Source organism: Aptenodytes forsteri, unplaced genomic scaffold (genome assembly GCF_000699145.1).
Source record: "Aptenodytes forsteri isolate BGI_AS27 unplaced genomic scaffold, ASM69914v1 Scaffold243, whole genome shotgun sequence".
Classification (NCBI taxonomy): Eukaryota; Metazoa; Chordata; class Aves; order Sphenisciformes; family Spheniscidae; genus Aptenodytes; species Aptenodytes forsteri.
Window position 1 is genome coordinate 749,279 of NW_008795314.1, and position 12,806 is coordinate 762,084.

General features: G+C 47.6%; 1 protein-coding gene across 1 annotated transcript; it reads right to left on the reverse strand.

Moving 5' to 3' along the window:
* Window positions 1-4,590: 4,590 nt before the first annotated feature.
* WBP2 (WW domain binding protein 2) lies at window positions 4,591-11,043 on the reverse strand. Its single transcript, XM_009279407.2, has 7 exons — window positions 10,939-11,043; window positions 10,254-10,389; window positions 8,558-8,650; window positions 8,136-8,252; window positions 7,787-7,909; window positions 6,475-6,551; window positions 4,591-6,290 (listed from the first exon to the last, which is right to left on the reverse strand). Exons 1-7 carry the CDS (start codon window positions 11,038-11,040, stop codon window positions 6,237-6,239), a joined length of 702 nt encoding a protein of 233 aa, XP_009277682.1. The 5' UTR covers window positions 11,041-11,043; the 3' UTR covers window positions 4,591-6,236.
* Window positions 11,044-12,806: the final 1,763 nt, after the last annotated feature.

Here is a 12,806-nt window from a genome sequence, read left to right on the forward strand (position 1 = left end):
ACCTGGGGGGGGGGGGGGGGCTTCACCGGCCAGCCCCAGCCCCTCTGGAGAAAACGCCGCTGCGATGCCAAGCTCTGCTCGGAGCTGCTCCAGCTCCCCAGGGAGCTGGCTGGGTCCCGAAGGGGAAAGCACGACGTGTCAAGCCCACCCTGACCCTGCTTCCCTGCTGTCCCCCTGGGACCCAGAGCACAGGGCTGACCTGCCCGGACACCATCCCGGCTCAAATGCTGCGTCTGGCTCCCCGCACGGCAGCACAAGGCAGGGGGAGAGCACAGCCCCCCCGGGCAGCAGCCTGCCTTGTCCTTTAGGAGGTCACAAACTTCATGTATTGATCTGGATGCCATTCGTTTGGCTTGGGGTGCCCTGCGACAGCTTTAAAACGTTTTCTCCATCACTGCCATGTGCTATGTGTATGCAGCAAATATTTCATCCACCTCCCTCTCCCGGAGAGATGAATTCAGTGTCAGCCACTGGATTTATCATCCCTTCACCGCGGGGCCGGGGCAGCGGCGGCTCTCACTGCAGGGACAGGAAAGGTGGGGGACACAAATGCCAAGGTCATTTCATTTGCTAGTTTGGGGCGCTGAGTTCAGAGCAGCAGGACCTACAGCACGTGCTTGAGCTGAGGAGGGACTAGGGTGGATGCCTGTGAAGGTGGAAGAACTTGGAGCTGACACCCAGGTACCAGACATGCCCCATGGTAGGTATTAAGCACCTTCGTGCCTATCCTGGAGCACACACCAAATTATTGACCAGCTTCAGCACCGAAACGGTCCCTCCCTGGCTTTTCCACCACCACCTCTCCCCACACGGGTGTCAAAGCCCCCTGAGGAGCCCACCAAACCCCACGGAGCTGCAAGCTTGGACGATGGGAGGAGGCTGCAGGGCTGAACCCCCCCGCCACTGCCCCTGGATCCCAGACAGACATGCCAAAACACGGAATATTATTGCAGCCAATCCGTGCCACGGGGAGAGCGACCGTGTCCCAGCCAGAGCCCAGCCCTCACAGAGCAAAGTACATGGAGGAGGAGGAGAGTGAACTTGAGCAAGGGAAAGGAAAAGTTTAGAACGACGGGATTTGCTGAGCCGAGCTCACAAATGGAGCCCAAGCTGATACCTTTTGCTCCAGTATCCGGAGACCGTAGGAAATGTGTAGGAAATGGCAGGTGGGCGGCTGGGAGGACGCGGCAGAGATGGATCCCGGTCTGTTTGCACCCTGAGGCGTGAGATCCAGCAGCCTCTGCCGGCGGGTCCCGGCTCCTGCTCGCTGTTACGTGGGTCTCTTCACATCCCGTTGTGGTCTCTCTCGGCGGCACAGTGGTGGCCCTTGAGCAAGGAGGGTGCTGAAATACCGGTTTCCAGTTCAGTCTCATGATGGCAGCTCTTTGAGCTGACTCACGCAGGAGGCCAAACGGGTGAGTAATAGCCGGCACGGCTGCAAAGAAAACCCTTGCCTAAAATGAAGATCACCCTGCATGTCCCGGCATTTCATACCAACCCACAAAAACCTCACATTTGTCACTTGGGCTTATTTGTACAGCTTTAAACCTGAAACCACCTCTTGATCACAGCCTGTCTTGGTAAAACCTGTCTTCTAATACTCTTCTAATACCAACCTGGCAGTTGTTCGCAGCTGGAGGTGCCTGCGTTGCGACCGCATCAGCCAACGCGAGCTGCTCACCGGCGAGGGCTGGCCCCGCTCCCGGCTGCTCTGGGAACAGCTGGGTCCAAACTTCGCCCCACGCCTCCTGCCACCTCCAGCGGCGCTTGCGAAGGGAGCTGGCATGCCAAGCTGTAGCTCATAAATCACGGTGTCCATCATGCGGCAGAGATGCAATTTGACTACCTACTGCTCAGAGAGCCGTGGGAAGTCCTCACGGTCCCCGAAGGAAGACACACACGCAGCAGGCAGGCGCTGGCCAGGCTGGCTTAACCACGGTCCCTGTGACCACCCAGCGCATCCCCCCCAGCTATAAAGAAATTAATGCAAAATGATGATTCGTTTTGATTTTTTTTTTAGTAGGTCGCATGAAGCGGGACTGCTCAAGGTAAAATCTGGGCAGAATGGTGTGGAGGAGGAGGAGGGCTCGGTCTCTTCCTTCGGCTGGAGGCAGACCTGGGCAAGCACACACACGCCCCGTCCTTCCAGGGTAAAGACCTTCCCCAGCCCCCAAGGATTATCAGCAAGATTTCAGGGCCGATAGTAGGAAATCTGTAAGTAGTACCTGCAGTTCCTGCAGTCACAGTTTTTTGCATAAGATCTCAAAGCGCTTTAGAAATACCTAGTTACACCACACTCCTGTGAAGGAGGGAAATAGCCACGTATTCGGAGCGGGGAAGCAGGCACAAGGTGCAGTGAGCAACTTCTCAAATGAAGAGCCTAAGTCGCATCAAGGAGACAGAACTGCACACGGTGGCAGAAAATCTGCCTATGCCAAAAGATTAACTGGATCCAACACTAACTGTTCCCTATGCCCCCTCTTTTTCTTCAATAGTATAATCCAAATATTGGAATTTAGTGGTACCGATCCAGCTTTCACATGACAGCCTTTCTGCTGCGTAGCTGATTAATCATTCAAGCAGGGACCAGCTCTGGAGACGTATTAATGCACATTTCCTCCCGCCCTACTCCCACCCCACTTCCAAAGCAGAAGCAGACTTTCAATTGCACTTCCCTGCTTTAATATTTAAAATCTTCTACGTGGGCAGCAGGACCAGCTGACCCTTCCAACCCTCTCTAAGCCCTTTCCGAAGCGGAGCACAGCTCCCGGTTCCCATCAGGGAGATGGCAGCGAGTGCTGAGTATCTAAGCCAAATCTGGGTTTTCAGGCTCTAACGAGCGAGGCTGGGATCCTCACCGGCACCTATCTGGCCAAAATCTGCACCCTCCTGAATCGTGCTGCTCCGCTCAACCTAATACCTGCATGAGCCTTGCTGACTGCGTGACTTGCCCAGCCTTTTGGCCCCACAGCTTCAGCATTCCCAAAATGTGCTTCACTTCTCATCAGCGTCCTCCAAACGCACCGAGAAGACCGTGATCAATCTCTTTATTTTGGCTTGCTCCTTCTCACCTCCCTATAGGCCGTGCCAAGCTCTAGCCTGGAGGAACGGGGACATTCACCAACAAACCATTGTAAAAAGCTCACAGCTCATAAAGCCGCTGATTTAGCTCACTAATACCCGTGTTGAGGAGAGGAATATTTCATTTATTCCAGCCTGACTCATCCTCTCAACATATTTTCCTTTTTCCAGGCAGCAAACCTCATGGTACCTCTGCAGATCTCACCGCTTGTCCACGCTAGCGGAAGAGACACTCAGCTTGAACCATGGAGCCAAGTTCTCATCAGAACAGATGATCTAAATGTTTCTTCTCTCAAGCACACTTAGTTGAGGAAAGATTTTAAAAAAAGCTCATGGGTTTGTAGTGATTGTTGGCATGAGAGCTGCACAGTGAGCGGTGCTGGGCAAGGGACCCGGAAACTTCGTGCAATCTATGTTTTCAAGGATTATCTGTCTGGTAACTGGGATGGAGCCATTTTAAAACAGAACAGCGTACAGAGAGGTTTCTGCAGCATCTTTCAGTTGGACTGATGTGATTCAGGAAACCTCAATTTGAAGTAATTTAATTCAAATTTGAAGTAATTTAATTCATGAAACAGGATTTATTAGATTCCTACTGGGCTGTAACATTTTATCTCGTAACGCTTTCCTTCTCCACCCACCTCTTGCTACAGAAAACAAACCCAAGTGGCTCAGCCAGCCTTAAAATGCAGAAAAACAGCCGTGCGGGAAGACAGGAGAGTCAAAAGTGATGCCGAAGGAGAGCAGAATCTGGAAGATGTCCACCTCAGTTGATCAGGGAGTTCAAGAGAATTAAGGTGGCTAGTGGCAGCTGGGAAGAGGAATGAAGCCAAGCAAGGTTTGGATGTTATCCGTAGAGCGGCTTCTGAATAACTTCTGTTTGACATGTCAGTGCAAACCGGAGGGACTCACCTGACCTCAGCAACCACAGGACCAGATCCCGCGTGGAACGCCTCCTCTCCTGCCCAGACTACATGGGCACGCCTAATCCTGCTCACACGTAGGAATAACAGCTCTCACACTGCTGCTGGAGCACACCCAGGAGGAGCTCTTCATGCTGCCAGGGACAACTCCCCGTTTTTTTCAGGGAGAAGAGCTACCAGGTGGAGCGGACCACACCACCCTAGAGCTCAGACCTAACTGAGCACAACTACCCAGGCATCTCAGCACACTTTTTTTTAAAAAAAAAAGTTAAAATTATGGATTGCTTCTAATTAGAGACAGATTTTAGAGGCAACACTGCTGCGTCCCTTGACTACTTCTAGCAACAGGTTACAACTTTTACAGGGAAAAACCATCTGGGTAAAGCGTTAAGCAGCCACCTCACCGGTTTACAACAGGAATTGCAAAATGGGCATCGGTTAAAAGATTTTAACATCTTATTTTCATTTCACAAAGTCAGTCAAGAGAAATCAAGCGACTAACATCACCAATGAATAGCCAAGAACAAAATCCAAGTGATTTTGCTGTTGTTTAATTCTCTCTCTCCCCATCCAAAGCTCCTAAAAGTCACCATCAAGTTTGCCTACTCACACACAAATGCACAAACACCGTAAGTTTTGAGCTGATTTCTCTTTACTTCACAGTCTTGGCAAAACAAATCTGCATTCAAAAGTCATTTCACATTAATATATTAATCAAACATTTTCAAAATAAATATTTTGTTTTAAAATAACCATTTCTTTACATCACTGCAGTAGCAATTCTAGAAAAGTCAGTGCACAGACAGTAGCGATTTGATTAATTAGCTAGACTCAAACAAAAAGAAAACGAGGTGGACCTTTTTTCTCTCCAAGCAGGCTGCATGCAGCACGTCTCAGCAGTCTCCTAGCACGCGATCTTTCTTCACACTTGCTGGGAAGGATTCTCTCTCTCTCAGACGCTGTCAGAATTCAGTGAAGTCTGATTTGTGCAAAGCTTTGTACAATGCCAAGTTTTACAACCGGGTTACTGATCCGTCCTGCAGAGGTTCTACATACTAGAATCGCTGCTGATGAGACCAATGAACCAACGCTATGGAAGGAAAACGCTTGAACCCTCAGTCCGAGGAGCCCACGTTCCAGTTACCGGGAAGTAAATTCACAGCTGATCCAGGAACACTAACAGCGTTAAACAACATTCCAATGAGCAGCGCAGTTATACCTAGCAGCTTATTCCAGCGTTTTGCGTATTCTCTCACGTGCTTCCAGGGCAGAAGTAAAGCAACTATTTTCTCCCCATTAGCTATTAATTCACCAGTTAAATCACAGCAGTAAGATGCTTCACTGGCCAAAAAGTGTAACTCGTGTTACAGCAGAGGGAAAAAAAAAAAGTGCATTATAGACTATAAAGAGAATATTCAGGACTTAGTGATCTCAAGCCCACATATCTAACTGGAAAAAAGAGACAACAGAAAGTTAGTGTTCCCATATGATCTGTAACTAGTTAGATGCTGCTAATCAACCCCGTTTATAGGGTAGTATGTTTTCTTAAGAAGGGAAGCTTGTCAGCATCACCATACACGGTGCACAGCAGGGAAATTTGGAGGGCTACCAGATTATTTGCTACGATTGTCAAGAATGACTTAGTTGAAAAAAACCAAGAGAGCTTAATAGATATCTGAAAAATGTAAGAGATACCTATTTCCTTTGAGATCCCAAAGGTTCCCTTTGAAGCCCTTTCTCAGTAGCAGAGGGAAAAGCTGGATGCGATACTCTGGGTTGAGAGGAATACCCAGAGACATCCCTGTGTCCAGAGATGCTCCTGACTGCACACTAAGGTAAATTCAAGACCCTCCCAAGAGCCTTGCATCCATGTTATGAGCATGTTAATTACCAGGTTGGAGCAGTTCTTTACTCTAAAGAGGTATAATTTAATTATCAAAAGAAACAGACGTAAGGGAAACAATCACAGATGAAGAGAACCTCCAGTTCTAGCGACGCCGTGCACAGGGAGAAGGGAATACTGCGGTAGGACAGCAAACCCGCAGAGCTCTACGAGGTAACCCAGGCTGCTGAAATCTCTCCCCTTGCTCTGCACATATCTACCACTGGAGCCCATGGAAGCTATGTGCCTCGGGGGAAGGCTCTACTCCTCAGTGCTATGGACCATGCCCCAAGATTCTGCCAAAATGGGAAGTAAGAAAGCAATGAGTTGTGGAGAAGTTCTCTGTTAGCTTATTGGTTTTTCTTGTCCTCTGGTGGGAAGTATGGAGGAGGGGGTGGCTGGTCCTGAAATAAAGACAATAAAAGAATATCAATTCATGGCTAAGGAAAACAAACAAACAAACCAACCCCAACAACGACAAAAAAAACGGAACCAATTCAGACAAACTCTGCTGTGTCACTGAGAAAAAGAACTGCTAAATACACCCTTGGGCTCACATTGCAATACCGGAATGGTGCAGGAACTTACCGTGGGCATATAGACGTTATGTGGGTTGACTGGGCTGTAGTAAGCACTGGCAGCGGCTTCGGCAGCCTTCGCTTCAGCTGTCACAGAAAGAGAAGTTACAGATTTGGTGACAGGCAGAGAACTTTTACAATCAAACAAAAACTCCACATATTCTTGGCCATCGAGTGTTACTAACAGAGCACTATTTGACCAACGCTTGAGTTGCGAAACAGCTGCGACAAACATGACAATGGAGCATTATCTCTTCCAAGTACTTAAGATTCAGTTGCCACAGGATTGTCAAGTCAGAAGTGAAACAGTCCCAAGACTTAGTTTGGAAATGTCACCTGGGACTTGCCTGTTAGCCAACAAATAAATGCTAACAGCTGTTTTGCCTAAATACAGACAACACCCCTTGAAAAGGCAGTCAACAAACCATCCTTCTCGGGAGTGAAAACACAATGCGAAACAAAAATCAGCACAAGTTTATAGCAGCTCAGGGGATTCATAAGTTGAAGATGGTAATTTATGAAGATAACCCAGATCCTCTATTTCTGCAGAATACAAAAATCTTGTACAACCATCTGGATCAGTGCCACTTTCCAAATAATAGTTCAAAGATGACTGGTTGTTTATTCAAACAAGAAGAGAAGTTAAGGATATTTGCCTGGATAAGAATTTATCTGAGAGAGATCTATGGTTGTGTCCAGCCACAAAAGCTCTTTTCTGGGTTGGTTGGTTTTTTGTTTTGGTGTCCCCCCCCCGCCCCCGCAGACCTTTTAAGACTGTGTTCGAAATAATTTTGATAAATCCCAAATGACTGAAAACGAGACCGACTTTTCCCCAGCTCCTTCCCATTATCTATTCCTCTGTTCCACATTGTTTAAGCAAAAGTAACCAGATTAGAGTGAAATGGGGGAAGGGGGAGCAAATATCAGCAAAGCCACATTTGCTGACTAAAATGAACTAGACATCAATTTCTTTTTACTCGTCTAACAGAGCAAGATCACCACAACAGGAGAATCACAAACTGTATTTTTCCTGCCACAACAAGAATAAATCCAGCTGCAAAATACCCGCTAATGGTATCCACCCTGGAGAGAATCAGGCTGGCCTCCAGACTGAGATGGATATACAAGGCTGGAGATTAGGGGAGCTCCCTAATCCCTCTCCCTTTTTAAAAAATTGTTTTAAAATTTAAAACAATTTTAAACTTCTAAGTGGAGCTTCTAAGTTGACTCGAAGTTCCCCAAGAGATAACAGACAAGAAACAATGTCTGTTTCATGGGTAACAAAACCATTGTGAGCTAATTCACCTGAACACGCTTCTTACCTGCGGGAGTGGAAGGCAGGTCTGGACCGCTGACGGGGGGTTCCATGGGCCCCGGGTACGGCGGGGGTGGAAGCTGCATGTAACCCATGTCTCTATCCGCCACGGGGGGGCCAGGATAAAACTCTGTCAGGAAAGAAAACAGCCCAGCAAAAGACTTAACTCCTTTGGGTGGGTCACAGCATAGAGCCTAAACAAGCCAAAGGCAAATATAATTAAGGTCAGAAACAAAAATCGCACAAGGCATCAGATCCAATCTAAAAGACTATGTAAAATGTGTGTTTCTTCCCCTTTTTACCTATTTTAACTCTTGCTAACTAGAATAATCCCCATCCTCAATTCCCAGACTTACCAGGAGGAGGTGGTGGGTACGGATAGCCCCCATTAGCTGCAGCTGGTGCGAAAGCATAGGATCCATTTGGCATATAGGAATAGCCGTAAGCTCCATTGGGTATTTCACCTCTGGAGACTGGAAAAGTAAAGATAAAGTTGACCTCTTCAGAGCATCAAGCCTGCATCAAATGCAGGCAAAGACCTCCAACAAACTTAAAGAATCCTTATCTGAAAAACAAACAAGCTCCATCCCAATAAATCTGCTCTTCACGGGATGTGAAAAAAAGTGTTTTTTAAAGCAGGCAAGTTCCAGATACAGCCTGAAACTCACATGGATTTGAATCCAACCTGCTGCAACCTAAAACTGTCCTTGCTGCGAGATGAACGCAAGGCCTCCCGAAACCACAAAACTGTACGGCAGACACTGCCCGTCTCCCATACCTTGCGATGCCACCTGCAGCATGCGCTGCCCAAACTCGATAGCACCCCCAGCTGAAAAGGTCATCTTGAAAGCGGCGGATCCTTCCCAGCCGCCTGCAGGGAGGAAAGACAGAATTCAGAAGTGAGGAGAAGCCGTTCCGACGCTATTTAGCTTCCATGCTTTATCTACAGATGCCCTGTATATAATTCTTTAAAGAGCCTTAGAATCCCAAGAATCCAAGAAAAAAAAAAATGCAGATAAGGTGGCACAATTACCCTATTATCAAAAAAATTCACACTGGGGTATTTTCAGGTCAAGAGACACCTGAAGAAGAAACACAAATGAGGGAGACCTTCAAAAGCTTACTAAAGTGCCTGTTACCACACCAGCTGCCGACAGACCAAGCTATCAGAAGCGCTGGATTTGCTCTAGCTTTCTATAAGATTAGTGCAGAAGAGAGGGATTTTGTTAATCCCGTTTGCTAAAAAGCCTTTGCAACTACACCTAACTGTCAGCTATAAATTAGTTTGGGAGTTTGAGTGCCCCATGAAGCAAAGAGCTTAATGAAAAACATGGTCCACATAAATCCATTAAGAGTCCATGGAAGATATTTCAAGTAGGGATAACAATAATAATAATAAAAAAAAATACTAGTGACATCTCGTATTACAGACTAAAAAAGAAAAACATGCACAGCCCGGAGTCCCAACAATGCATCAAAGCAGAAGCTGTGTCAGTGCTGAAACAGGGACATGTAGATTAAAGAGCTTTTTGAGCTAAACCAGACTCTCATGGCTGGTAAAGCAGCATCCCCATTAAAGGAGACAGCCTCTGGGGAAAACTCACAAAGATTTAGCTAAAGCCATTTGCCTTTCACACGGTTTACGGAGTTTGTCGTTACTGCTCGAGCTTCCTCTCACGCTGGATAGTCCCACTTTGCTCCCGCACAGAAGCTACAATGCTGATTTCAGGATTATAGACTGAGGTCTCCTAAGCACCGCACTGTGATTTCAGTCCTGCAACTAAGAGACTAAATCAAGCTGGGGATGAAAGAGTTTACTGAACTATGTGCCTTTGGTTAAAAGGGCAAGCATAAAACAGTGATTAAAAAAAAATTCTTCTTGAAAATGTCTACCACAACCTTCTCATTGAACATAATATGAAAGCGCCCCTTGAAGATTCCCTAATTTCAAGACAGTCCATTCTCTTCCAAGCGCCACTTTTACTGCTAAGATGCACTATAGCAATAGCATGCCTCTCCTTGAATTGCACAAAGAAATTGATGATGGAGAACAGCGCTCTGGAGATCTGCACCTGAAAACCCAAACAGAGCCAGAAAGGAGCACGAGTCTTTGGCATAGGAGGACCTGGATGCAGAATTAACAGGTAACCCCAACTGACCAAAGCAAAATGACATCCTCACTCTTGCTGACTCTGCTCTGATGTTTACTCAGTGAGATCACTTGGCTGATTGAACTTAGTATTTTGCACAGAGGGCAGGAATGAGATCGGTTGCAGAGCAGATCTGTTCATTGTCACTGTACAGGGAGCAGATGAGGGGAATATTTTTAGCTGCTAGTTTCAAAGAAAGAAACATATTTTAGCAGTACTGTAAAAACCCATTTGGTTAGCATCCAGTTTCACTTACACTGGATACTTTGCTATGAATTGTGTAGTTGAACTAAGAAACAGAACATACATCTGTACCATACATACCTCCTGCCTCTGCTTTCACTGTACCCTTGATATAATTTGCTCCAAAGACAGGCTGCTTAATCTCACAATCTTTCAACAAATAAAAGGGTATCACGAAAGACTGCATAGCATCCTTTCCCTTCGATACAAAGATAACCTGAAAAGAAAGTAACATTACAAAGGGTATTTAAAACAAACAGGAACCACAGCCCCCATTTATTATCCGAAAAGACTTTTTGATGGACTGAAACTCCCTCCCCACACCTGAAGCTCCTCATCAGTTCTGCAAGCCAAAAGCTACACAGAACAGCCACAAGGGTAAACTGAAGCCTCAAGGCAATAAAGCCTTCCAGGAAGGCTACCCTTGCTCAGATAATACTCCTCTTCCAGAGAACTCGCTGCTCCACACAGCTGTGATTTAGTAGCTGTGCTGTTGCATTCAGCATTTCCAGACCATTGCTAATTTCCAATCTTGAAGATGCCTGATGGGCTGAACAGCTGCCTGTATAAGAACTAATCAGATTTATTATCTTTTGACAAATAGATAGGACATGCAATGAATTCATAATGCTCCCCAGAGAGAGAGGATGAGCCATACTTCAAGGGGTAGTAGATTATCCTGACTTTCATGCACTGAGGACATTTAAATACAGAATTGTAAAAAGCCCTTATCTCCTTAAACAAGATAAAGCCTTTTACTACTTACTCGGTAGGGAGTCAAGAAAACACTCCCTTTTTTGGTCCCTTTGAAGGCATCTGGCATAGGTTCGATATCACTGAAGGTAATTTCTATGTGATCATAGGTCATCAAAACGCTGCAAACAAGAGGAGAGAAGAGACACGGTGTTACAGCGTTACAGCTCAAGGCAGAAGTGCAACATGCATATAAGTTTACTGACCTACCAAAACTGTCTTTAGCCTCAGGCCAGTGCTCGGACAAAATCAGTCTGGCTTGCTTTTTTTTTTTTTTGTTGGCAGCAGCAACTTAAGTAGTTCTGGCTGCTTGTTCTCAGCCTTGTGTTCCCTCCTTGGTTTGCTGGCACAGCTACCGCTGTCTCTGTAGCCAGGCAGTGAATCTAGTCCATTGAACTGATCAAGATCTCAAGACACATATACAGACTTTTTTTTTAAAGTTATGTTGCATTTCTGCTAGATCAGTTCCCTAATTTGGTTCACCACAAGTAACACAACAGAGGAAGGGCTGCTGAAGCAGGAACTGCTCAGGCTGGCTTATGCAACACAGCTGTTGAAGATCTAACCACAGCTTAAGGATCTCTGTAACAAAAACATGATCAAGAGGAACTCCCCTTTCTTGTCACTAGACTTCATTAGCCCATGTTGTCTGCACTGACTCCTTAATTCTCAATTAGAAACCGACCTGATTAAAACCAGTGCAATACCCTTGCATGGATGCAGCGGGTAACTTGTATTAACATAACAGCATCCACATTAGGGACTCTAATCCCTAAAGCTGGAGAAGCCTCCACCACCTTTATCTTTGGCAGCTTACGTGTTACCATCCTCAGTCATTCGCCTTTCCCTTCTGCCAGCAAGTACCCATCCCTCCAGCAAAAGCTCCAGAAGAGCACAGGGGCCAGCAGCTCTGCTCACGCTACAGCGTACCAGCTGAATCAACCACCACAAGCAGCCTGGGCTGCCGCCTGAGAGGCAACCCCTGATCCAAGGCAGGCTGACAACTGGGAACAGTAACACGTTAAGCTGCCGCAGTCGTTCATTTCAGTGAACGCAAATTTAAGCCCCAGAGTTGATCTTACTAAATTCTTCTAAGAAGGGTCACATCCCAAATGGAAGTCAGGCGTGGAATTCCTATACCAATGTTTAACCGGCCTCATGGAAAGAAGCCCTGAAGAATGAACTACTCCATTGTCCCAGAAGCAGGTGACTGCTACGTCAGAACCAAAGCACGCTGGCAGACACAGAGGGTGAGGACAGCCCATTGCCATGCAGACAGAGGCAGCTCCGTGGAGGCTTTCTGTTTCCATGGTTATACCCAGGCACTTTTTTCCAGCACCATTGCTGCTTCCCGAACACACGGAGGGGGTGTGTGCAAGGAACCCAGCAAACCAAACCGGGCAGGCAGCCTAGCGCTTCCCAAGCAGGCAGCTCTCGAACAGAGGCACGCTGCAGGTGCAGCATCCCAGCTCTCCAGCAGCACCGGCTGGCGAGAGAAGGATGAGGCTTGGCTCCAGGCCAGAATCACCTGGCCGGGGGCTGAGCTCTGCCAGCCCTCACTGAGCACTCGGGGGAGAGGCTGGGGACAGCAGTAAGAGCCAGCAGCGGGCAGGAGGGCAGGCAGGCAGGCTGCAGAGGGGAGCGGTGTGTGTGGAGGGGGAGGCCCGCGCTCGAGGCCCAGCAGAGCTCCCCCCCGGGGAGACCCAGGGGCGGGGGGTACGTACAGCCCCTACCCCGTAGGGAGAAGACGGGAGGACGAGACGAGCCCAGCCACGCCGGCACCGAGAGGGTTAATCCAGCCCCCCCTTACCCCTCCCCGAGCCCCTCGACACCACGTGACCCGCGGCGCCCCAACCCCTCCCCACACAACCGCTCCCCCTG

Coding starts and splice junctions, on each gene's coding strand:
- WBP2 (XM_009279407.2), bottom strand. CDS start 11,040: ATGACCTATGATCACATAGAAATTACCTTCAGTGATATCGAACCTATG. Junction 7,910..8,135: donor GTACCCACCACCTCCTCCTG/GTAAGTCTGGGA, acceptor CTTTCCTGACAG/AGTTTTATCCTGGCCCCCCC. Junction 6,291..6,474: donor ATAACGTCTATATGCCCACG/GTAAGTTCCTGC, acceptor TCTTTATTTCAG/GACCAGCCACCCCCTCCTCC.